Source organism: Ilyonectria robusta (assembly GCF_021365365.1).
Source record: "Ilyonectria robusta strain PMI_751 chromosome Unknown BGZ61scaffold_1, whole genome shotgun sequence".
Classification (NCBI taxonomy): domain Eukaryota; kingdom Fungi; phylum Ascomycota; class Sordariomycetes; order Hypocreales; family Nectriaceae; genus Ilyonectria; species Ilyonectria robusta.
This window is the reverse complement of record NW_025764435.1, coordinates 2,638,363-2,662,777: the sequence shown is the minus strand read 5'-3', so window position 1 is coordinate 2,662,777 and position 24,415 is coordinate 2,638,363. Positions and strand designations below refer to the sequence as shown.

At 55.8% G+C, this 24,415-nt stretch overlaps 9 protein-coding genes across 9 annotated transcripts; 5 read left to right on the top strand and 4 right to left on the bottom strand.

Moving 5' to 3' along the window:
• Nucleotides 1-434: 434 nt before the first annotated feature.
• On the top strand, nt 435-2,202 carry BGZ61DRAFT_18515 (kinase-like domain-containing protein). Its single transcript, XM_046237732.1, has 3 exons — nt 435-734; nt 837-1,407; nt 1,467-2,202. The coding sequence occupies exons 1-3, from the start codon at nt 615-617 to the stop codon at nt 2,000-2,002; spliced, it is 1,227 nt and encodes a 408-aa protein (XP_046112377.1). The 5' UTR covers nt 435-614; the 3' UTR covers nt 2,003-2,202.
• Nucleotides 2,203-2,401: 199 nt separating this feature from the next.
• On the bottom strand, nt 2,402-5,747 carry BGZ61DRAFT_338628 (family 38 glycoside hydrolase; the record flags this gene model as incomplete). Its single annotated transcript, XM_046239148.1, has 3 exons — nt 2,402-3,754; nt 3,805-5,545; nt 5,602-5,747. The coding sequence occupies 3 exons, from the start codon at nt 5,745-5,747 to the stop codon at nt 2,402-2,404; spliced, it is 3,240 nt and encodes a 1,079-aa protein (XP_046112376.1).
• Nucleotides 5,748-7,508: 1,761 nt separating this feature from the next.
• Nucleotides 7,509-8,841, bottom strand: BGZ61DRAFT_18501 (uncharacterized protein). Its single transcript, XM_046237730.1, has one exon. It carries the CDS (start codon nt 8,646-8,648, stop codon nt 7,641-7,643), a length of 1,008 nt encoding a protein of 335 aa, XP_046112375.1. The 5' UTR covers nt 8,649-8,841; the 3' UTR covers nt 7,509-7,640.
• Nucleotides 8,842-10,954: 2,113 nt separating this feature from the next.
• Nucleotides 10,955-12,091, top strand: BGZ61DRAFT_18433 (uncharacterized protein). The gene has a single exon (XM_046237719.1). The coding sequence runs from the start codon at nt 11,037-11,039 to the stop codon at nt 12,006-12,008; it is 972 nt and encodes a 323-aa protein (XP_046112374.1). The 5' UTR covers nt 10,955-11,036; the 3' UTR covers nt 12,009-12,091.
• Nucleotides 12,092-14,930, top strand: BGZ61DRAFT_18475 (muts domain V). Its single transcript, XM_046237726.1, has 2 exons — nt 12,092-14,856; nt 14,915-14,930. The coding sequence occupies exon 1, from the start codon at nt 12,174-12,176 to the stop codon at nt 14,670-14,672; it is 2,499 nt and encodes an 832-aa protein (XP_046112373.1). The 5' UTR covers nt 12,092-12,173; the 3' UTR covers nt 14,673-14,856; nt 14,915-14,930.
• Nucleotides 14,742-16,322, bottom strand: BGZ61DRAFT_438602 (ribosomal protein L10-domain-containing protein). The gene is made up of 3 exons (XM_046244259.1): nt 15,986-16,322; nt 15,168-15,928; nt 14,742-15,114 (listed from the first exon to the last, which is right to left on the bottom strand). Exons 1-3 carry the CDS (start codon nt 16,157-16,159, stop codon nt 15,108-15,110), a joined length of 942 nt encoding a protein of 313 aa, XP_046112372.1. The 5' UTR covers nt 16,160-16,322; the 3' UTR covers nt 14,742-15,107.
• Nucleotides 16,323-16,504: 182 nt separating this feature from the next.
• Nucleotides 16,505-18,249, top strand: BGZ61DRAFT_337153 (uncharacterized protein; the record flags this gene model as incomplete). The annotated part of the gene is made up of 3 exons (XM_046239030.1): nt 16,505-17,064; nt 17,124-17,828; nt 17,877-18,249. The coding sequence occupies 3 exons, from the start codon at nt 16,505-16,507 to the stop codon at nt 18,247-18,249; spliced, it is 1,638 nt and encodes a 545-aa protein (XP_046112371.1).
• Nucleotides 18,250-18,862: 613 nt separating this feature from the next.
• On the bottom strand, nt 18,863-20,289 carry BGZ61DRAFT_336793 (DnaJ domain-containing protein; the record flags this gene model as incomplete). Its single annotated transcript, XM_046238995.1, has 4 exons — nt 18,863-19,182; nt 19,238-20,071; nt 20,125-20,194; nt 20,254-20,289. 4 exons carry the CDS (start codon nt 20,287-20,289, stop codon nt 18,863-18,865), a joined length of 1,260 nt encoding a protein of 419 aa, XP_046112370.1.
• Nucleotides 20,290-22,451: 2,162 nt separating this feature from the next.
• BGZ61DRAFT_471001 (uncharacterized protein) lies at nt 22,452-23,906 on the top strand (the record flags this gene model as incomplete). The annotated part of the gene is made up of 3 exons (XM_046248159.1): nt 22,452-22,545; nt 22,609-23,540; nt 23,589-23,906. 3 exons carry the CDS (start codon nt 22,452-22,454, stop codon nt 23,904-23,906), a joined length of 1,344 nt encoding a protein of 447 aa, XP_046112369.1.
• Nucleotides 23,907-24,415: the final 509 nt, after the last annotated feature.

Below are 24,415 nucleotides of genomic sequence, written 5' to 3'. Positions count from 1 at the left end.
TTTCGGTATTTTATGTATGTTGAGATAGCTTATAATACAACATTCTCGGAGGATAGTGCTGTAGGTACTCCGTAGTTTTCGTAGCGCTCCAATACCTAGGTACGTACCTGCCTAGGTACCTGCTGGCTCTCGTTGGATGGATTTGTCACCGAGGTAGGTACGTACCCACCCACCTTGGCATTGTGAGAGCTCCCCTACGTAGTACTCAGCTGGTATCGTGGCGTCTCAGGGCTGAGCTCTGGCCGAGTGGCTGAGCCTCACCCAAATTCTAACAACCAAGTCAGCTTTCCAACTGCCCATCGTCAATCCTCCCTATTCCTGTCCGCCTCCACCATCTCCTTTTTGCAAGCGCACGACGTCTCTGGCACCGCGCGACGACCCAATTGCACCTGCTTCTCCAGTTTTGCTGGCGCTGTCTCTGTCGCTGTTGCTGCGTCCATTGAAGCCCATCCTGATCCCGATCCCGATCTGCATCCACCTACTTCCGACATTTCGACGGGCTCCATTCTTACAGTCTTGGAGACTCTAGCGCTTGAAGATATTAGCACGGAGCAGGATACCACGGTTGAATTGCGGGATACGACACCACCAAATCACACCGCAATCTAGCCACGATGGCGCAAGTTCTCCTCGACCTCTTCTACTCCTTCGGGAACTGCCTTAACTGCTTCCCCGGATCGCCCACCCTCAAGATCAACAGCCGGAGCTTCAAGATCCAACGGCTCCTTGGCGAGGTAAGATACCAGTGCTCCTGAATTCGCCCGGCCGCGAGCCCGAAACGGCTTCCCCAACCCGACCGATGCCAAAGGCGGAACGCTGACCTTTTCTCTTCCTAGGGCGGCTTCTCCTACGTCTACCTCGTCGAAGACACCGCCACCCATGATCTCTTCGCCCTGAAGAAGATCCGCTGCCCCTTCGGTGCCGAGTCGGTCCAGCTGGCCATGCGCGAGGTCGACGCCTACCGCCTCTTCGCCCACGTGCCCACCATCATCTCAGCCTACGACCACTCCGTGGCCACGGAGCGCGGCGCCGACGAGTCGACCAAGACCGTCTACGTGCTTCTGCCCTACTACAAGCGCGGCAACCTGCAGGACATGATCAACGCCAACCTTGTCAACCACGACCGCTTCCCCGAGCGCCGCCTCATGCTGCTCTTCCTCGGCGTCTGCAACGCCCTGCGCGCCATGCACGACTACAAGCCCGCCGTCGAGCGCATGGATATGGGGCGCGAGGAGGACCAGGTTCAAAACGAGGGTGGCAAGTCCGGCAGGAGGATGAACACGAGGGGCAAGAGGACGGAGGAGGAGGAGGAGGGTGAACAAGAGAGGCCGCTGATGGAGGCCGAAAACCAGGTCAGCGGTGGCAGGACGACGAATCAGTCGTATGCCCATCGCGATATCAAGCCAGGTACGTCTTCGCTTTTCTCCCGTTCCGTTTTGAAAGTCCTTCTAACACCCGCTTGATAGGCAACATCATGATCGACGACACCGGCTCTATGCCCATCCTCATGGACCTCGGCTCCGTCGCCATTTCACCCATCCCCGTCACCTCGCAGTCCCTCGCCCTCCAGATCCAGGACACGGCCGCCGAGCACTCCACCATGCCGTACCGCGCACCGGAGCTCTTCGACGTCCACACCGGCACCGTCATCGACACAAAGGTCGATATCTGGTCCCTCGGCTGCACCCTCTACGCCTGCCTCGTCGGCAAGTCCCCCTTCGAGATGCGCTCCGACGAGACCGGTGGCACCCTGTCCCTCTGTGTCCTCGGCGGCGACTGGCGCTTCCCCGACGAGGGCCCCCAGGGCGTCAAGCGCTCCAGCAGCATGCGACCTCAGCAGCAGCAGCAGGCCCAGGCTGCCAACACTGTTGAGATTAGCGAGCCTATCCGCGAGGTTGTGCGAAAGTGCCTGCGTATCGAACCCGCCGAGCGACCCGATATCAACGAGCTTATCGACATGGTCCAGACCGTCATTGAGGAGCTGCCCGACGACGCCAACTGAGGGATGTTTACTGCTGGAGTTTTAATCTTGGTTAGGAATATATGAGAAGTGACGACAGAGGAGGAGAGGATGTAGGATATTTTGGATATTTTATCTTGTCTACCTGGGGGCACTAGTTTACGTACGACTTCGCTTAGCTTTACTAGGCCTATTTGCCGCGTCATAGGAAGGGGCAACGGCGTTTTAGGGAATTCCATCGATAGAGGTACTGATTGTACTCAGGCTAACCTTGTCCTACAACCATAATGCATTTCTGCCAGGTCTCCAATGATGCATAGCCTGCTGATTCCTGTCCTTGTCTATCATTCTGTCTCGTAATATCCCCAGACCCCAAGTTCAAAACCCAAGCAACACCCGGATTCCAGAGCCATCGCACTCGCATTCAATCTCCTCCTCGCCCTAAAGCTGGAGCTTGAATGTTGCCACCTCGTACGGCCGAAGCTTGATTGAAAATTTGCCATCCTTATACTTGAGCTCTTCGAGTTCGTCCTCAAGGATATTGGTCTTGGTGACTCGCTTGACATCAAATGTCGTCTCAATCGTGCCCCTGCTGTGGCCGCCCAGGGACTCGTACACTCGACAAATGATACTCTGTCCCTTATTAACATGCAGGTTCTGATCCCGGCTGATCTCCTCATCATCGTGGCCGCGCTTGATCGTATCCAGGATCAGAGACCGAGACTCGTCCGTGTTAACAAGCTTGATAGGCGATTGGGCAAGACTCGCGATGGTTGTCTTGGATCCCGAAAGCAGCTTAAGGGGGTTGTTCAAGACGTAGGCCGCTCTCACTGTTTCTGACGACAGGCTTCCCTTGTGTGGGAGGATGGCCCAACGAATGGAGTGGCGCCCCATATCTGCATTCGCATCGGGGGCCTTGGGAGATCGAAGAAGAGACAAACGCATCACCTTGCCAGCAGTTGCAAACCCGTACTTGCTGTCGTTGAGGATGGAAACTCCGTAGTTGTGTTCCGAGAGATCAGCAAATCGATGGCAGCACACCTCAAACTTGGCCATGTCCCAGCTGGTATTGTAGTGAGTGGGTCGCTTGGTGATGGCGTATGCCGTCTCGTATGAAGCCTCCGTGCTGACGATGTCGACGGGGAACTCGACCTTGAGGAACTTGGAGTCTTCGTGCCAGTCTACCTCGGCAGAACAGTCGACCTGCGAAGGCTGACCCTTGAGCGCTGCAGACAAGCTGATGTAGGATTTTACCGAGCTGTTCTCGCTGATCTTGATGTCCGTCACCAGAGTGACACGATGGGCCTTTTGCTCGAAGATGCTCGTCTGGCCATACTCCAGTGGTCTGCGGGTGTCTAGGTGATAGACCTCCACGTCCCAGGCCTGCCAGTAGAGAGGAATATCATCGAAAATGACAAACTTGTTGGCATTTCCGCCCTTGTCGACGATCTCACGATCGTTGACCAAATCACGGAGAGAGGTGATACATCCACCTTCGACGACGACGCGGAGCTGATCGTTTTGCAGAACGAAAACATTCCGCGACTCCTCCAGAACCGAGACGGCAGGCTTCTCTTCTTGTACCTTAAAGGAGCGAAGAGCAATCACCTGCCCATCACCGCAAGCAACGCCCACCTCCGTCTCAGAGATCTCGACGAGCTCCTTTCGGTGCCAGGGGAGGGTATTGACGACCGCAGACTCGTGAAGGCAATCAGAGCGAGCATCTGATACACCAAACACACTGTAAAGTTCCTTGAGCAACTTCTCTCCAGTCTTAAATACCTTGGCATAAACCTGAGAAAAGTTAGCAATACGGTATGAATGGTATAGGATAGAGCGCATACCTCGTTTGAATCATCATAGCACATGCCAATGCTGCTTCCAGGAAGACAGTCGTGAAACTGGCAAAGAAGCACGGATTCCCACATGTCGTCAATATCTCTGGTTGGGTATTTATACGACGGTTTCTTAATCGAGGCAATCGTAGCCAGCTGCTCGATATCCCTCAACATGACTTCGGCCTTTCGGTTGTAGTACTTGTTGTTGGCCTGGGTTGTGTAGGTACCTCGGTGGAGCTCAAAGTACAACTCGCCGTACCACGTTGGGAACTCGCCGATCTTGGGACTGAGTCGGTCAAAGAAGTCATCAACTGAGAGACCAAGCTTCAATTTGGGGATGCCACCGATGGTGTTGCTGATTCCAGCACATCGCCGAAGCTTCTCAAAGTGTTGCCAAGTAGGACCGCCTCCACCGTCGCCCTTGCCAAAGACAAGAAGAGACGAGCTATCCACCCGCATAGTCTTGTGTTGCGAGATGCTCCTTCTAAGATCGCCAAAATTGGCCTCGGCGGTGTAGGTCTCCGACGGGGGCATATGGCAGATGACCTGGCTGCCATCAGGGCTGACCCACATGAAAGTGGTGTGGGGGAAGTTGTTGATGTTGTTCCAGCTCAGCTTTTGGGTCATGAAACGATCCATGCCAGCCAGTCGACAGAGCTGAGGAAGTTGGCTCGAGTATCCAAATGTATCAGGTAGCCAGAAAGTACGGCAACGAGAGCCAAACTCGTTCTCAAAGAACCTCTGGCCATAGAAGAATTGACGAACAAGAGACTCGCCGCTGGGCATGTTGGTGTCGTGCTCGACCCAGCTACCACCGATTGGATGGAACTGGCCCTCGTTGACCTTGGACTTGACTCGCTCGTAGGCGGCGGGGTAGTTTTGTTTCAACCACTTGTATTGCTGAGCTTGGGAGCAGGCAAAGTTGGCCTCGGGGTAGCGCTCCATGAGATCGCACTGGTTGGTCCAGGACCGGACGACCTTGCGCTTCGTCTCAGCCCAGGGCCACAGCCAACAGCTGTCGATGTGGCAGTGGCCAATGCCGAACACAACGGGGTCCTTTCCCACTTCGTAAACGCGGTGGGAATCCACATCAGGACCCAAGATCTCTTGGGCAAGCTTGCGACACTTGATGATGGACTCTTGGTCGTTTACCTGGAAGGTATTGATGATCTTCATGGCAACGGAGAGGGCGTGGTTCTGCTCAGCCGAGTTCTCTGGAAGCTCTCGTGCAGCATCGCCAATCTCCCACATATCGAAGAGAAGCATGCGAGCCGGGAGGTTGACGGCAACGATGTCGGCCTTGGAGAGGGTGAAGTGCCTGTTAGGGTCTGGCGGCGCAATACTAGTCTTACCGTCGGGCGCATTTCCGAACATGCCATTGCATGCCATTTCAACATAAATCGTGTGCTCCTTGCCATCGCGGAAGGACTGGGGGATAATCCACTCGATGCGCTCGCCGCTACCGGTGAGGCCCTGGATGGGGATGCCGTCATGGGTCCAGATGGTACCTTCATTGTGGGCATCCCAGTGGAGCTCGATGCGCTCCTCATCATCAAGGTCACTGGGGATGCGCAGGACCACCTTGAACCAGTGAGTAGACCACGAGGGACCGAAAGAGGTGCCGACGTGGGTTTCTCTGAACTCGTGGGAAGTGGCCTCCTCGAAGGTCGGGCGGGTGGTTTCTGGGGCATCCCAGACCCATAGCTGAACGTGGGGCTTGCCTGAGAATGTGGCATTGTACATGTTCCTGCATCAATCACGTTAGCTTCGGGGATTTTGGGGGGTCAGGGAATTGCTACGTACGCCAATAGATTGACCTTCTCATATTGTCCTGGCTTATAGAACGGTTCGATACGGCCTTTCAGGATGCTCGTCTTAGGCACGCCGACGGGCCGCTCGGCCAAGACAGGGTAAGAGCCATGGCCCTTGAGCTCGCCGCCTCCACCCATAGTATGAGCGTCGAGAGGGTGACCGGGAGCGGGAGGTGCAGATCGATTGGAAAGACGTCGGAGCTTTCCTGGGAGCGGATGCCGACGCTGGTTATCGGGAGATGGCGTATGGCGGGGACAGCCGGCAGAGACAGGGAGGAGGTGGTCGACGAGAGTCTCTTGGTAGCTGTCGAGGGATGAGTGAGCAAGTCAATAGCGAGAGTGAGAGGCGGTAACGTGTGGATTGAAACACGAGAGTGGGGTGGTGTTGTTGATGGGATTGGTGGAATTGGGACTTGGGGGTGATGCAGGGTGGAAGATGGAGAGGAGTGAGCTGGGGGCTGGGAGTTGGGAGCTTTAATAGAAGCCAACTGAGCGACACGGGTTGTTTTGGGAAGCTCCTCAAGGTCAAACAAGCTCAGCTTCAGCACCCTGAGAACGGCGGAGGCTTGAAGTGGCGGGGTCTTGTGATGGAGGTGCAAGGCCCACAGCGGCCCCATCTACAGGGAGCCATAGGGAGCCCGGGTGCCGAGTCCCAGGCGCTGTCAGGCCCGGGGGGAGGACCCGCCAGCAGCAGAAGGAGCCCCCTAACAGCGGCCCTAGCATTGGAGACCATTGCGGCGCTGGTTGCGGGGAAGACCCAAGCCATTCCCCAAAGGGATCCGGCCGTGGAACCATCGGTGAGTGGGAGAGAGAGAACAAAACAAACCAAACGTACCTCATCATGGCTGGCACAGCGGCCGACATTGGCCGCGAGTCCAAGGGTTTGGGGTTGCGAAGGAGTCCAAGTGAAAAAGTATACCGTTTAAACCCTGATATCTGACGAATGACGCGAAGGAAGCTCAGGATCCGGACCCAAAAACCGCACGAGGGCGCACCCTGAGGACAAACGATGGAATCGGAGATAGGCGGACAAGGTCGAGGACGGACGGTCGAGGGCGGATGACGAGGAGAGGATGAAGAGTTGGAGGATGACAGTTTCGGAGATGGCTCAAGGCTTAACTACCTCTTCTATAGGCAGACGGCCAGCCATTAGAGTTCTCTCGTGGGTAGCCGTTGCCGATACATGCAAATGCAGCGACGTTGACAACAGTTCTTGCGGAAGTCTCAACTTTCATCCTGCGGCGGTTACGGAGCAGATTATTGACCAACCTTGAGAGTTACCCATTGCAGTTCCTGCTCCCGAAAGACATTTAAGCTCTAGATGCAAGAGCAAGGCAGACTCGTAAATTGAACCGTAATGGTTTCACGGCTTCCGTGTCTTGCCATGGTACCTTACATAGTAGGTGGTACACACGGCGTACAGTGTGTTCACGCCATGTATCAGCTGTGAACACCGTGCTCATCAAGCTGCACTTACCGCTCCACGCAGAGAGATGACGGATGATACATCCCCGTCAAAATCTTCACAATGTCACCTCAATCCGAGCACGGCTAAATTACGTCCCGTACCACCCTGATCTGCCTCGTCCCAGACGGTCGGGGCATGGCTGCCACGAACCATCTCTCCATCCCACCTCTACAGGGCTGATCCCTGGCCCCCATTTCATTCAGTGCACCATTATCTGCCCATATGCGCTCATTTTATTAGGGTCGAGGTTCATTTATTTTCTTGAAACAAGTTTGTGTGTCTTCTCATTTAAAAAGTAGGGCGCGTGCCGGCTGAGCTATGTACAGGTTTTTGTTGTACTATGGGTAGGTGGGCAAGCTAAGGTCAAAAGGTATCATGGCTGTGTATAAAAAGTGAGATGCTCTGACTCCCAAGGGTTTCTTTCGTGTGTTGGACCCATACCCGCCTGCCAGTTTGCGCCGGTGTAAAAAAGAGAAAAACACAGTACACGTGTAGATGAGTTGTCGCCGTCATTAATTTTCCATCCGAACCAAAAAGAAAAAAAGAAAAAAAAAAAGTAGTCATCATGAAGATTCACTCCGGTCATTGTCCCGGCTGCCTGAACCGGTTCCTGTCCCGTGGTGAACCACCTCGGATCCATCATCTCCATCGTACTCCATATCGTCATCGTAGAGCTCGTCGTCTTCCACTTCGTAGTACTCTTCATCTCCCTCGGGGTCATCGTCATCCTCGTCCATCTCATCAAGCTGATCCGGCTCCTCCGGCTCGCTCTCGCTGTCGTTGTCGCTCTCGTCGAAGTTGAGGACTCCCATGATGGGCACCTCGATTTTCTTGTACTGGCTCTTGATGAGATTATCGGCCATCTCAAACAACTTGGCGTCCTTGTCAGGTTGTGGGTCCTTGTCCATGGAGAACTCAGCCTCAGCCGGGTCGGTGATCATGGTGGTGATGGCGCTGCTAGGCGACTCTGGGGTTTCCGGGACCTGCTTCACCCAGCGGCGGACGACCTCAGTCCTGGTGATCTTGGGCTGTGCTGTGCGACGTCTCAGGCCCGACTTGAATCTCCTCTTCTCCCGTCGGCGTCGTCGTTGGATGCGATCCCTCACGTACCACGCCACTACCAGCATGGATGCTTGCATCATGTCCTGACACCTCTGGCGGTGCATGTTGGCCCATGCCTGGCACCTCTGCTGCTGGTAGTTGGCCACGGCCTGGCACCGCTGCTGATAGTAGGCAGCGATGCGAGAGACCATGGCGAGGTATTTGGGATCGAGGTTGGCTCCGCCCACGCTGGGAGGCGGTGGCGACTTCGAGTCGCTCTGGCTGGAGCTGCCGGCAGGGGATGAGGCCGTCTGGGGCTGCGAAGTCGGAGCAGGAGCAGGAGGAGGTATCGAAGGACCGGCAAGGGCTTCTTGCATTGTAGCCTTGCGCTTGAGACTATTTTGAAAGGGCCTTGGGACAGGAGGTTTAGGAAAGGCGAGGCTTTCCGGTGGGGGAGTCACCGGGGTGAAGGGGTTGACAGACGACATCATGGCCGCCATGTGGGCGCCTGGGCTTGGGCCGGAGACCATATATAGAGACTGTAGTATATATTGGGTGGGTTTCTAGAGACTCCCTAGAGACCCGAGTGTTTTGCTGGGGTTTGGATATCGTCTTGGCAGAGCGTTTTGGGTGTTTGTTTCCGGGTTGGCGGTTTATTCCGTGTTCGTCGGGGGGCGTTCTGGTGGTTGGATTTTGGTGTAAGTGGGTGGCGTGTTTGGCGGGTTGTGCGATGTAAGTGGGAATGCGTTTCTCTTGTGTAGTTCTGGTGTGTGCACGAGGGAACAGGCACGGGGACTCTGAGACGGTGAAAGGCTAGGAAGGGGAAAGTAGGCGTCCTTGAGCTATTGACCGCGCACAAAGGGGATATATAGGCTGGACTGGCTGGACTGGCCGTGGTGGCCGTGGTGGCCGTGCCATGGTCAAAATCGACAGATGCGGCCAAGAGAGGCCCAGGGGTCTGGCGACAAACGTGTGGCAGCGGATCCAAAATGGTCTGAGGCTCAGAAGAATCGGCCCACGCCGACCCCGCGACTTGGTGAGTGCCGTCAGATATGCTTATGCCAGCAGCACCCCATTGGCGGTGGGCCAGGATTCGGTCACGCCCAATCTATACCGTACTGTGTACTCCGTCCTGGCGCAGGGCCGCAGGGAGGTTCTAGGTCGAGAAAGGGTCCAGTTTGTGCGAGTTCGGTGCGGTGCGGTACGGTACGATGGATTGCAGCCCGGTGGGTGCAGAGCTGGCAGACCGGTGCAGTGCGGGTACAGTACATCCACAGTACGGGCTGAAGGCGCGGCGTGGCACAGCACAGCACATCACAGCACAGCAGCAACCCAAGGATGGAGGTGGCATGGATGGGCGACGTGCGGAGCATTGCTACCTCATCTAGAGACCAGAGCCCCCGTCAGCCAGCCCCGGCCAGGCCAAGCCAGGCAAGGCGTCCGCCGAACACACGGCATTGGGCATTGAGCGTGAGATGCAGCATGAGGCATGATCCGTGGGTGAGGCGTGCCTCAGCCGTGAGGGGATGATGATGACGCCGGCATGGGGCCATAGCGCATGGCATTGAGATGCGAGTTCTTGCTTTTTTGCTTAAAGGCCCAGCGGTCGAGGTGCCGACCGCCCAGTGGGTTAATGCACCTTTCGACACTGTATTTTGTCTCTGGGCTGTTGGCCTGGGGGCAGTTGGATGTTGAGTTCCCCCCCCCAACGCATTGAGGCCTGCCACCAATGCCACTGTCACTCCCTGAGTAAGTACCTACCGGAGTACGCCCATGCCACTGGACACACCACTGGAATCTTCCGGGACAACACCTCCAGCCGAGCCCTGGCCGCGCCCTGATCTCGCGCCGACCGTTCGGTATCTCCAGGGCCTCTCGGGTCTCTAGTGGCACCACCCCAGTGCCCGGCTGGACAGGCGCTCCAGGTCGCACAGGGCGTCTCCCTCCATCTCCCGCCAGAGAGGCATCTAGGCACCACCTCACCCTGGGCCGATTTACCTGTCGACCGCTGTTCTCTCCACTGGACTGGGGGGCTGTCCAGCGCACATAACACAGCGCAGAGGCCGCTAGGTACCTAACGTTTGAGTTGAGTACACGGCTGCTGCTCTGGCCATGATGATCCTTCTTCCCCAATCCATCCCATCCCATCCCATCCCATCCCATCCCATCCCATCCCATTCCATTCCATCCCATTCCATCCCAGGATCCCACCACGCAAGCCGCGGCCCGGTTTCTTCCCCTCCATCTCTCTATATCTGCCTCCAGCTGGCCCCAGCACACGCTGCGTCGGCGCCTCCATGGGCCCATTCCACCCGCTGCATGTGCTGTTCGCTCACGGGCTCCCGCGCCGCCGCTACGGTATATCTCCGTAAATCTCCCTGTGGCCCGTCTGGCGCCGTGCGTTCGTTCCGTGGTTCCTGGGACTTGGCCTCTGAGGTGTGGCCACACTGCGGGATCCACCGATGTTCGCTCTGTGTCTCCACAGTCCTTCCACTGTCCATCTCCACTGTCCACCCTCCGCTGTCCCACAGTCCATCGTCACACAAGGGAAAAATCGTAACATGGCTCTGTTCGGATGCCTCGTCCGGCTTGTATCTATATCGGGAGCCACTTTTTCGTGTTTGCTTTTCGGCTTTCTTTTTTTCTTTTCTTTGGCGCCTTGTTTCCGTGCGCCAGTCACCCCCCGTCCCGGCCTCTCCGCCTCTCCGCCCTGGACTCTCCGCCCAAATACTACGTAGGACATATCATACATGACAGTTCTCTTTGCAAACCCCGGTCCCTTGTCCTTTGTAAGCTGGAGATCAAAACATACGTCGGAGTTTGCAGTAGATGATCCCAAAGCCCCCTCCCCTGCGTGAGCCCTGCGTAAGTCGTTAGCGGCTGCACGGGAGCTCGGGAGCCCACCACAACGTGATGTGATGGCGTATTCCCCCATCCCGCGACCATCACCACATCGATCCCGACAATCGGTCCCCAAACAGCTCATCTTGATGTTCCGGCCGCATGGTGCCCCCCGTGTCTGCCATCTGCGGCCCCTGGCTCCATCGTCCGCCGCGTCTAAGCTGGATTCTGTTTCGACCGCGATTGCGGCTGTGTCAACGGTGCCTGCGTTGGCGCCAGTAGCACGAGCAGCCCGTGTTGTTGATGCTCCCCAACTTGGAGATGGAGCTCGACAAGCTCCATCAGCTGCCGCCCACTCTGCCGATAGCGCTTCCCCAGCTCATGAACATGCCCATGATGACGTTCCTCGTCTCACCTTGCGTCCGTGGCGTCCTCTCCTCCACAGTCTCCGCCCCTCACGTCTTCCTGGGCTAAGCGGCCATCTCTGGCGGTTCCTCCCGCCAGCATCTCCCCATTGCCCGCTCCAGGCCAGGGGAAACAAGACGAAAACGACCGTCAAGCTCTCGGACCTACCCCAGGGCCTCATCCAGCCTAGGGCCTCCCAGTTGTCATCGCCATCGCCGCCCCTCGATCCGCTACCCCAGGATGAACCGGCATACCCTACCGTCGTCCTTCAGGCGCGTCGGAATATGCGCAAGTTTGAGAACTGCGTACTACTAACACGTGTGGGCGGCTTCTACGAGCTGTACTTTGAGCACGCTGATGATTATGGACCCTTGCTCAATCTCAAGGTGGCTACCAAGAAGACCAATGCTGGCCCTGTGCCCATGGTGAGTCGGACCCTAAACCTCTACCAAACCTCCCACTACACACACCGGCTCGGATATGTTCAGATGCCTAGAAACACCCATAAACACACCATTCATAGGCACACCATCCATAAACACCCGGAAACACACACCCATAGACACACTCACAGATACACACACCCGTTACATCTGCAGATGCTCCCACAGATACTCTCACACTCAAACCATAATACCCCTTAACCAAAACATCTTCATCTCAAACTCACCCTCCTTCTCTAGGCCGGCTTCCCTTTCTTCCAGCTAGATCGCTACCTCAAAGTCCTCGTCCAGGACCTTAACCGCCATGTCGCCGTGGCCGAAGAGTTTCCCAACTCGGCCTCTGACAAGGTCAAGTCGGGAGGGCTGATGCACGACCGCCGAGTCGCCCGTATCATCACGCCCGGGACCCTGATCGACGAGAATTTCATGGATCCGTACGCCAACAACTATGTCATGGCCATCCACGTCCACGCCTACGCCCATCCCGGCGAGCTGCGGAGCTCGACTGCGGCGACGAATGTGGCGGCCCTAGCTCCAGCGCCAGAAGCGGCAGCATCGCCATCACCATCAGCCCACCAGCCGCCCTCAGCTGTTGGCTACCCCGTCGAGGACGTGCCACTCGGCCTGGCATGGCTCGATCTCTCGACGGGTCGCTTTGGCACCCAGCAGACCAATCTTGCATCCTTGCCGTCGATCCTTTCCCGACTCTGTCCGCGCGAGCTCGTCCTGGACCAAGATTTGGAGTCGAATCCGCACCACCCAGTCTTCCCCCTCCTGGCCGACGACCGTCACCTCATCACCTACTCACCCCAAGGTGACCTGCTCAGCCCGTCTGACTGGACCCCCATGTTGGAGGCGCCCCTGCCTACCCCTGCCGCCGCTGGCTTCTCCCCCGAGGAGGTTCTCGCCGTCGGCTTGGTCCTCAACTATGTGAAGGATCGCCTGCAGGGCGCGAGCATGAAACTGCAGCCCCCGCTGCGGCACGAGAATATGCAGATCATGGCCATTGACAAGAACAGCCTTCGCGCCCTAGAGGTCAAGCAGACCATCCGTGACGGCGCGTTCCGAGGCTGCCTTCTGCATGCTATCCGCCGCACAGTTACCAAGAGTGGTGCCCGCCTGCTCAATGAGTGGCTGAGCGCGCCCTCGACGTCCCTGGATGTCATTACTGCTAGACAGGATCTCGTCGCCCACTTCATCTCGGACGCAGATCTCCGTGACTCTGTAATACTTCTACTGCGCCGAAGCCATGACTCCCAGCGCCTGGTGCAGAAGTTCGCCCTTGGTCGAGGTGACGCTGACGACCTCATTGGCCTTGCCAACACCATCACCGCCACCAGGGACATTGTCACTCTCCTCCAAGATGCCCCGTCCGTTGCTGATGCACCTACCCCTGACTGCCTTGCCTCCTTGACCTCCCGGATAAGCCTGACTGAGCCTGTCAAGCTTGCGCGTCGTATCAAAGCCGCAATTGATGAAGATGGTATTGTCCAGCAGCACCAAGCTGAAGATAGTGAGGCGAGTCAAATGATTGCCCTCGCCGAGGACATAGTAAGTAGCGAGGGCTCGCCTGAGGATGCTGCCGCTTTACCCAAGGGCAAGCGGAAGCGTCCCACCTCTATCCGGGAGTACTATGCCGACGACAACGAGGCTTGGATCATGAAGCCAGCCGCCAGTCGCACCCTCAAGCGTCTTCACGCCGAGCTCAACTCCCTTCTCCAGGAGAAGGGTGACCTCAATGAGACATTATGCGAACGAACCGGTGCCCCGAGTCTCACCCTCCGCTGGACACCCGGCCTCGGCCACATCGCCCACGTCAAGGGCAAGGACGTCAAGAACTTTACCGATGTTATGGCGCTGTCCGCCAGCCGCTCGACACGCTCCTTTCACCTCCCCGAGTGGACGGCCCTTGGACGTCGCCTGGACCAGGTGCGCGTACAGATCCGGGCCGAGGAGCAGAACGTCTTCCACGCCCTGCGTGAGAACGTCGTCCGCAATCTCGTCAAGCTTCGCCGCAATGCCGCCGTTCTCGACGAGCTTGACGTCGCGACATCCTTCGCTAAGCTGGCTCTCGAGCAGAGTCTCGTGCGCCCCACGCTGAATAACACGACATGTCACACCATCGTCGGCGGCCGGCACCCCACTGTCGAAGGCGGCCTGTTTGAACAGGGACGCAGCTTCGTTAGCAATGACTGCCTGGTCGGGTCACCAACTGATGGCCGTATCTGGCTCATCACGGGTCCAAACATGGCTGGCAAGAGTACGTTTCTGCGCCAGAATGCGCTCATCACCATCCTAGCGCAGATCGGCTGTTACGTCCCGGCGTCCTACGCAGAGATAGGCATCGTCGACGCTATCTTCAGCCGCGTTGGTTCAGCCGACAACTTATACCGGGACCAGAGCACCTTCATGGTGGAGATGCTTGAAACTGCCCAGATCCTCAAACACGCAACCCCGCGATCGTTCGTGATAATGGACGAGATTGGACGGGGTACAACGCCCGAGGATGGCACAGCAGTTGCATTCGCATGCCTACATCACTTGGCGACCGTCAACCAATGCAGGACGTTATTTGCGACACACTTCCACCAAGTAGCCGACCTCGCCGCAACCGAGGGGTTGTGTGACGGGAATCGCGGCACTGTGCATACGTACTGCACGGACGTGGAGGAAGATGGCGAGGGTGGGTTCGTCTACGTACACAAGCTACGAAAGGGAATCAACCGGGAGAGTCACGCCCTCAAGGTTGCGAGACTGGCAGGATTGCCAGAGCGGGCAATCGGAGTGGCACGGCAAGTTTTGAATCATCATCCCATGGAGTCGGCTGGGGCAGGGCATAATCCGGGACGGGTCGGGACCGGGTGATTGGAATGATACGGCGTCACACGATGTAAGACGAGAACCAGTAAAATACGGCGACCTGTGATATATTTGTGTTAGCCTTGATACCCCTCCAAAGCAATTTCAAACATATGATTTTAAGAATATCCGTCATAGGGTGGTGATGTGTGTGTCATCAGGAGATATCAGGGTTAAAAAGCTCTTGAACGTTTGTATAATCATCCGGAAATAACGAAAACATGTGGTTGGACTAACCTTTGGAGTAGGGGAGGTGATTGGTTCATTGAACACGTTTCAGGGATCCTCTCACAGAATGGGGCACGCAATGTTGTGACCGTCGTGACAGGTTTAATTGTCCAGCAGACGATATATGTACCCGTTTTTTTTAGATCCATGATTCGTAAACCCAACCAAAGTCCTGAAAACCGGCCGTTCACCGTCGTAACGTGGCTACATAATTTAGTCGCTGTGAATCGGTTAGCATGCAAGTTGTCAATGGGGCTCGAAAGGGGCACATACAAGAGACCGCCGAAGCCCTCATCGTCCTCCTCCTCGGAGTCCTCCTTCTCCTCCTCAACGGCAGCGGCCTCAGTGGCACCGCCGGAAGCGGCACCGGCAGCAGGGGCGGCAGCAGCGTAGGCGTCGGGGTTGGCAATGCGGTCCTTGAGCTGCTCAATCTCGGGCCAGGTAATCTCAGTCTCCACGGCAACAGCCAGAACGTTCTTGTAAGAGTTGACAAGAGAGTGCATGACGGAGGGAAGGGTGGGGAAGTTGATAGCCAGGGAGATGGTGGCAACAGTGGCGATGGCAGAGGTCAAAGCCTTGAGGAGCTGCTCCTCACCAATGTCGAGAACGCTGGGAGGGAAGGTCTGGCCCTGGTCGTAGACCTGGGAGATGCCCATACCGTAGGTGAAGGGAGAGATGTTCAACATGTTGAGCAGGGTAGCCTCGGAGGGGCCGACCTTGGAGCCAGCCTCAACGAGCTTGAGATCGGTGGTGATTTCAATGGTACCACGGGCGATCTTGGTGGGGACACCGAGGGCCTGGAAGAAAGAGGTCTTGCCGGGCTCCATACCAGTGTTTCCAGCGGGAACCCAGACGTCGGCGGGAGCGAGAGCACCAGCACGGGCGGGGGCGGCGACCTTGTTGGTGAGGATGATGTCTCGGATGTCCTTGAGGTCATCGTTGGTGAAAACGAAACCGACGTTGCCCTTGACGAAAGGCAGGAGACGCTCGTACTCGGGGGAGTCGGAAACGAAGGTCTTCAAGGCTCGGCGAACCTAATCAATGGCGTTAGCAATCCAATTCTAGACATGGAGGAGCGCAGGGATCCTTACCATGGTGTTCTTGCCCATCAGGACAACACCCTTGGATCGCAGAGCCTGTCGGATCTCGTGCATCTGCTGAGAGCTGACATTGTCGATCTGGACGATGAAGATGGAGCTGTACTCCTCCAACAAGCCCTTGAGCTTATCGAAGTAGCCGGCCTTGTTTGCAGTCTTGCCCCCCATATCTTCTTACTTTTGAAGGCAGGTTGTTTAAGGGCAAGTGTCGGGTATTGTAATTTGTATGTGGTAGACGGAAGTTGTCGTGTGAAGGCAAGAATTCCGATTTTGAGCGCCGGCGATAAAAAAGTGTGTGTTTTGGACATTGGGCTGCTTAGGGCTAAGGGACACTAGTCTGTTCTGGGAATCGTAGTGGGCCGCGTGCAGGTGCAGGTACATTCGGATGTATCTTTTTTTCACATGGCGCCGTAGAGAGCTTTGAGCTTGGCGAATACGCTTAGTGACTGAACTGTCTGCAGTCTTTTCCACGGTGCCAACATATTGCCATTGGGAGCCGCATCGAAGTGCAAGATGAAGATCCCGTACAATGTTCTCCACGTCAGTGGAAATATTCTCTTTGCCGCCCGGGGAGGCAAGCTCCATTCATTCAACCTGGACGACGGGACTCATCTCTCGACATGGAAGCATCTGGATGTCGACAAAGTAGACGCTGCGGTCAAGACCATTGCCGACGAGGCTGCGAGTAAAAATCTCGTGAGCCCGGCTCCTGAGGCTGCTGAGGGAGGCAACGGCGATGAGCCCCCAGCCAAGAGACAGAGGATGGAGGAGCCGAAGGAAGAGGTCAACAAGACCGCTGACAATGAGGGAGCGCAAGAGTCGAACGTTGCAGAGGGCCCAGAGCAAAGCAAGGGCGAAGGAAAGGCAAACCAAAAGGGAAAGAAGAACAAGAGCAAGCAAAATAGCCAGCCGCGCAAGGATAACCAGATCTCAAGGGTTCCAGACCGTCCAGTTATCACACACCTAACAAGTACGACCGATGGAGCTCATGTCCTGGCCATTACCGGTCATGACAAGGCCATCTGGGTCTTTGAGCACGACGGAAAGGGTCAACTCACTCAGCTCAGCCGACGGTGAGAACCCATGAGCTCTTCAGGAAGATGGTGTACAACTCTTACTAACATCCTCATAGAACCATGCCCAAGCGTCCCAGCTCTGTCGCCATTGCTCCAGACTCCCAGATCATCTGTGCTGACAAGTTCGGCGATGTCTATGCGCTGCCTCTCATTGAGACTACCCCTCCTCCTTCTACCCCTCAGCCATCAACTCCTACGCCGGATTCATCCAAACCTGTCCGCAAGCCAGCTGCCAACACCACGACCGTGCACTCGCAGCGCAATCGTCGGGCTCTTGTCAACCAACAGCGACAGATGGAACTTGCCACGCGGTCAAAGGGTGAAAACGAAACCAAGGCCGAAAGCCCCAGCTTCGAACTCACCCTCTTGCTAGGACATGTCTCCATGCTGACTTCGCTCATTCTGGGCGAGAGCGACGGCAGAAGGTATATCCTCACAGCTGACCGAGATGAGCACATCAGAGTATCAAGATATATCCCACAGGCGTACGTTATCGACGGTTTCTGCTTTGGCCACAAGGAGTTCATCAGTTCCATGACGATTCCTCTCACAAGGGGAAATGTTCTCATCTCAGGGGGCGGAGACGAGGACCTGTTCCTGTGGGACTGGAAGGCGGCGAAGCTCCTTTCGAAAAAAAACATCTTATCACTTGCGCAAGAGATCGCGCCTGAGTTAACCAAGGTCGCTGTCTCTGGCCTTCAGACCTTGGTCTACCCCACTGAGGCGGGCAACCTCACCTACGTTGTGGCAATCTGCGAAGGGTAATGATCCTTTTATTCCCTCGAAGATAACTATACTAATTGTCCTAGAATCCAAGCAATCTTCTCCTGGCAGCTTACCGAGGACAACACTCTCAACCGCCCAGCTGTCATCCAACTTCCCGGCAAGCCCCTGGATGTGGCCCTCAAGCCAGCCAACAATGGCGAACCGCCCAGCGTCATCGCCGCCGTTGACTCCGGCGAGCAAGCTCAGGTGAAGAGCCTCGCCATCTACTCTTTGATTATGACGGATGAGAAGTTGGCTGTTGGCACGACTGCTTTTGTCAAGGATGAGGAGCTCGAGGCGGAAGAATTGGACGTGCCAGAGAAGGTGGTCCGAGGATTGCTGTACAATACAGAGAACCTGCGCAAGCAGCCTACGGAGCCGGGTGAAGAGCAGGGAGATGACCACGGCGAAGAATAGGTATATTAGAAGTAGATTGCGGCGTGAAATACTAGCCGAATGACCTTGAGTAAGGGGTTGACCATCCACTGGCCGTCATTATCCATCTCTGCGACAGTTTGGTTGAATTTGTTGCTTGTGACATCATCTCGACATCATGGGTCTTCTTCTGAGGCAAGCTGGGCAATACAACTATACAAGTGAAAATAGGAAGGCTCAAGAATCACAGAAATCGTCATGTTCATGGTCTACGTCTGCAACTACCAAACTCATTGAATCGTCTATGAACCTCCAAACGCCTTCCAGCCAGATCGAATGCTCCAACTACACCGAAACACGATCCGTCAAGCGCGTATATCCCCACCGTCCTCCACCCCGCTCGCTGCTTTCCCCAAGATGATGATCACTGCGCTGAAAGGAGAGAAGCTTCCCTCCCGTGTTTTGGTATCATTGAGAAGGTAATGATTAGGCGACGTCGATAAATGGCAACTCAACGTCCACACTCAACCGCTCTGTTGGTCCCCACGCAATTGATATCTGTTGCTCCCGAAGCGGGACATGCTGGGAATGGACGCCGTCTTTGGCATCGATGTTGTTTCTATACCCGATTTAGGGGTGCCTATGCGCGGGTCGCTTACTGCGAAGCGCACTGCACGCGCTCGCCACCGGGGTGACCATCCTCGTCGTCGTCGTCCATCATGCCATCAGGGTGGCCAAAGACCTTGTTGGAGGTCTGGCCGTCCATGTCCTCCAGGTCGGCGGGCTCAGTCATGGCCTCGGCCGGGGGGATGTTCTGCAGGTGAGCGGGAAGAATCTTTCGGAGAGACTCAAAGGCGGCCTCATCGGTGGTCCAGTTCTTTTCGGGGAACTTGACGTTGAACTGGATGTACAGGTTTCCGTGGTCGTGGTGTCGGGGGGCAGGCATACCCTGGCCACGGACCATCTTGACGGAATCTGGGGAAATTGTTAATTGATATTCAAGCAGGCATTTCGGGAACAAGAGACGTACCTTGAGCAATGGCCTCGCCAGGGAGAATGTCGATGCTGAGCCATCGCTCGTCGAGGTGCTCGATGAAGATGGTGCCACCAGCCAGAGCAGTGACCAGCTCGATGTCGCAGTTGTAGAGAAGGTCGTCCTCCTTGCGGGTGAAGCGAGGATGGGGCTTCTGCTCAATCTCGAAGACTACATCACCAGCCTGGACTCCAGGCGCTTGGTCACCCTCACCACGGAACTCAACCTTGGTGCCGCTGCGGACACCCTTGTCGACGTGGACGTGGAGGACCTTGCGGTCGACGATGGTCTTCTTGCCGTTGCACTGCTTGCAGCGGTCCTTCTCCTTGATGATCTCACCCTCGCCGTTGCAGTCAGGGCAGACGGTCTGGAATCGCTGGATCATGGGGCCCATCTGGCGCATCATGGTTTTCATACCATGGCCGTCACAGCCAGGGCACTTCTTAACTGCACCTTCCTTACCACCGAGACCCTCGCACTTGGGGCAGATGATAGACCGTTGCAAAGCCAGCTTAGAGATCTTGCCACGGTAGACGTCTTCAAGTGAGACCTTGTGAGTGTGGTGAATGGTTCGGGCCTTGGGGGGACCGCGCTGGTTCATGCCACCGAACATGCCGCCAAGGCCGCCGCCGAAGCCGCCGCCACCACCACCGAAGAACTGAGCGAAGAGGTCCTCGGCGGCCATGCCACCGCCGCCGCCGGCACCGCCCTCAAGGCCAGCCTCGCCATATTGGTCGTAAATCTGTCGCTTCTGGGAATCTGAGAGGATTTCGTAGGCGTGGGAGATCTCCTTGAACTTCTCCTCGGCAGAGGGGTTGTGGGCGTTCTTGTCTGGGAGGGGTTAGGTGAAGGGTTCAGGCCGGTATTAAACCAGGGTAACTTACCGGGGTGGTACTTTAGGGCACCGGTCTTGTAGGCCTTCTTCAACTCCTGCTCGGTAGCTGTAGGAGCGACCTGGAAACGATTAGTTTAGATGGGGTCTGCTGAGGAAGAGGGCAGAGTTGGGGACATACGCCCAGGGTCTCGTAGAGCTTGGTTTCCTTAACCATGATTGCGGTTGGTCCGGGGGGGTTCTAAAAGTGTCGGTTTGCGAGGAGGGATTTGATGACGCGAGGGAGAGGGAGGGACTCTGGAGATATTTGTAATTAGTTTTAAGTCGTAGAAACAAAGCAACCAAGAGCGCAAGAGTCGAGGCAGGGCGAGGATGACAATGCGGGCTCCAAACACAAGCGGGCCAACAGCGAACAGGAGGCGAGCGACAATGCGGCGCAAAGATGACAAAGGTGACTTTGGACAAGGGTCTTGTGCAGGCGTCGCAGGAACAAGGACGACAGTAGGAGTAAAAGGAGGGAGTAAAAGGAGGGAGGATTTGTTGAGGTTCGTACCTTGTCCACCAAAGCGTATCTCGAACTCGGACGGCGGGGCTGTGGGAGGCTGCACGGGTTCTGTCTCTTTTTGTGACTGGATCAATCGGAGGGGTTGGATGACGACGCCGGGCAGAGGGACGAGAGGCGGTCGATGTCGGAGGAAACAAGGCGAGTTGAAGCGCGGGACGGGCGAGATAACGAGATGCAGGGGGCACGAAGAGAAGGGAAGAGAAAAATTCCCGCGACAAAGAAAGAGGTTCTTCTTGATTAACAACGTCGAGGTCGAGATTAGGCGCTGGGGTTTGAGCGGACGGGTTTTGAGAAGGGAGGCTGCAGGCAGGGTCGTCGGCTGGCGGAGCGCGCGCCTCATGGAATTGTGTGGAAGAAAGTCGATTCTGTGGCGGTGCTGATAATGCACGACTTGGGGTAGCCCCCTCCGCCAAGGCGTGTTTGCCTACCTACCTTACCTAGTACGCCTAGGTACGCCTGCCTGTGGCTTGCCAACTTGTATCTACCGTCTGAGAAGGCAACCGGAGCAAGTAATCACCTATTACCAAGCAGCAAAAGAACAAGCTGGACGGTGTTTGCCTTGCGTCTGGGACTTTCTATCATTTTCCCTCTCCCACTTCCCCGCACTCGATTCCCATGTCTCGAGCATTTGCCTTGTCTGGAAGCCGACGACTCTCACGTCATGACGAGGCTGCCGGCCGAGGTAGACCACTAACACGGGGGGTACCAGTCGGCCCTGGCAAACCCCCCGGCAGCCCCCCCAAATAGTACAGCCACCCAAGTACCGCCGTAATTCTGACTGAGAATCTCTCTTTTTTTTTCTTCTCCAGCCGCAGGGTCCGATGGCGGGCTCCACTGAGCGTATCCACTGAGCACCCACTGAACGCCCACTGGACGCCCACTGAGTGGACACGGGCGACGCTTGCTTGGGTAGCATAGCACCCGACAAGCCCTTGGCTGATGCGCCACTCCTCCCATTCGCCGCCCGGGGCCTCTCATCCCGAGGCATACTCAGACCAGCTACAGCGCTGACAGAGCACTCGCCCGCCGCGGACTACCTATGCATCGGATCGGAGACATCCAGCCGCAGGCTAAAATGGATAGGTCGGAAAAGGGCTGAGATGCTGAGATGTGCAAAGGGGCCGAAAAAGCAAAACCTCACCCGGCCCTGGGCCAGCGTTGATAGCCCCACAGCGGATTGCCCAGCGTCCAAGTTCGAGGCCCTGAGAGCAACGAACGCCCTGTGGCTTGCTTTTCCACCGTAACTGTTGGGGTGCCTGGTTTCTTTAGTTCAAACGGTCGATCCAAGAACTCAAACGGCCGGGTCATTGTCCAAGATAACCTTCACCATTGGCAGCGAGTGAGTCACGGCTCGAGTTGTAATCCAGGCCGTTGCCAGTCCAAATCAGAACCCCCGCAGAGACAGGAAATTCCTTACGGTGACCATCCTTTTCCAGAAGACACATCAATTCCCTTGCCTTGTTCAATATCCCCCTGTGTACGAAGTATCTGGGCCGAAGGGCAATTCTCAGCAAGATATCGTTCGCTTGACACTCCAATTTCAGTGCCTCGGTGTGATGCATAGCGGGGGGCCGGTTGACATCATACTCCACCTGCTCCGGCCATCTCCCGATCCAACCCCGGAGCTTTGAGATGCGCTACCGAAACTACTATCAGCACTTCTGTTCCCCGTCGTATCGTGTCTGGGCCCGTTTGAAGCTATTCTGACTGGCATCGGTACATCTCTCTCATATTTTCGGCCCGGGGCGAGATGCTGCGAACGCGTCCTCCAGTATTCATATCCCTGGCAGGCATCACCGCCTCTTGTCGCCACCATGGAGAAACGATCTCTCAAGGGCAAGAAGCCAGCGCCCAGGCGCATGACCGATTCCAGGCGTGAGCAAAACCGGATAGCCAGTCGCAACTACCGTATGTCTCTATCGCTCGCGATACCTGCGCCTGGAGCTTGACGTAGCTAACGGCATTTCACAGGCGAAAAGCGGAGGCAGAAGCTGGAATTGTTAGACCAGTTCCTCGGCCCCGGTCCTGGTCTTGAAAGTTCTAGTCACAATACTTCTGTAGATAAAAACGACCACGAGAGCGAGCCAGTCATATCACAGTCGGTAATAAATCACATCGACCCTGCCGTGGACGTGGATCTCGGTATCGATGAGTATGTCGTACCGGGACACAACACCAGTTTTCAGCCAACACCCTTCATCACCGACAACTGGAGTAGTCTCTCCGTCACAACTCGTTTCACTTCGGCCGCCGTGTTTAATGACACGTCTGGGCCCTTGACGATGAATAGCAATCCATCCCAGGCAATACTCCGATCACAATCTAACCCAACGCAGACTATCCCAGACCCTCCTCTCTCTCCGCAAGTAGACGAGTCAATTGACAATGATGAATCTCTCCGTCAAGTTTTACAAGGGGTTAACAATCTCTCTGTAAACCAAAAACGAGTCCTCATCCAGCTCCTTCAACAACAGACACAAGATGCTACCACCACGTCATCACCATCGCCCTATTTCGCACCATATCCCCAATACCCGTTCAATAATAACAACTCCGCCTTCTCTCTGTCTAACAATACCCCGCTCTCCACGAGACTGCAAACCGAGGCATTGAAATTCTCCCTCGCTCTTAGTTTAACTGCAACTGCGGGCCCGTGTCAAAGTCCCAGCCAATACGCCATGAGTGCTGGCCTCTTCAGTGCCCTCTTTGCCAACTGCTACGCCCTCGGTATGTGCGATGTTCAGCCTCTCCTCACCGACGAGGGCTGGAGCGTGTTTGGTCTTGGACCCGAACTCGGCTATCACCCGTCCCAACTCTCGGTCGTCAGGGCGAAGTTCCGTAATCTGGCACCGGACCTACAGCCTTGTGATTTACAACTTACCTTTGCTCATCATCCCTACATAGTACGCTTACTTGTTTCCTGTATCCTCCGCATACTAATACATAGCTAGGACGTTCTACCATTCAAATCACTGCGCAAAAATATTATCAAAGCTCTGGATCACGAACAACTAACCATTGATGAGGATGAGCTCTGCCATGACCTTCTTAGCGGGCTAGTATGCTGGGGCTCTCAGCAGAGCACAATCGGCATGGGCGCTGCCGTACCTTGGGATGTCCGCTGCTGGGAGCCTAGTGTTTGGTTCCTACACAAATACCGCAATTTCGTTGGAGGTTGGGACGATGAGATGTGGAAGGGAGCGCGATGGTGGCATAATATGCGCGGTGAGCGCATCCAGGCTTCCCCTCAAACGGCGCCGTTGTCGTAAATGGTTGTGAGGTTTTATCGACACCATGTGATCAAGTCAGGACTAAATAACTGTAAGTTGCAGTCTATTGTTAATTAGTAAATCCGGGCTTGCCTATCAAATGTTGACCCAGGTTAGCAATAGACGGCACATAAGTAAAATATCGAGAGCCAATAATGCAAACAAGACAAATCACACCTAAACATCAAACTTCACATCATGCTTCATAGCAGTTGATAAAAGACACATCATCTGAACATAATCGTGTCGCGTAGTATTACAAAAGTCCTAACGAAGCAGAACAAAGCTTCAAGCTTCGAGGGTAAAAACAAAAAGGGGTATGGTATCACTAAAAATGCTCAGCCAAACGAATGCTCGAGAACAAGGCCGACCCAAGACGGCGGGACCAAGAAACAAGTCAAAAAGGCACACGCATGAGGCGAAATTCATCACGCCTGTTCACACCAAGCATAGTAAAGCGTCCTCCATCTGGTTCTTCCGCGAGGGTCGTGTCATGATCCTCTTCTCAT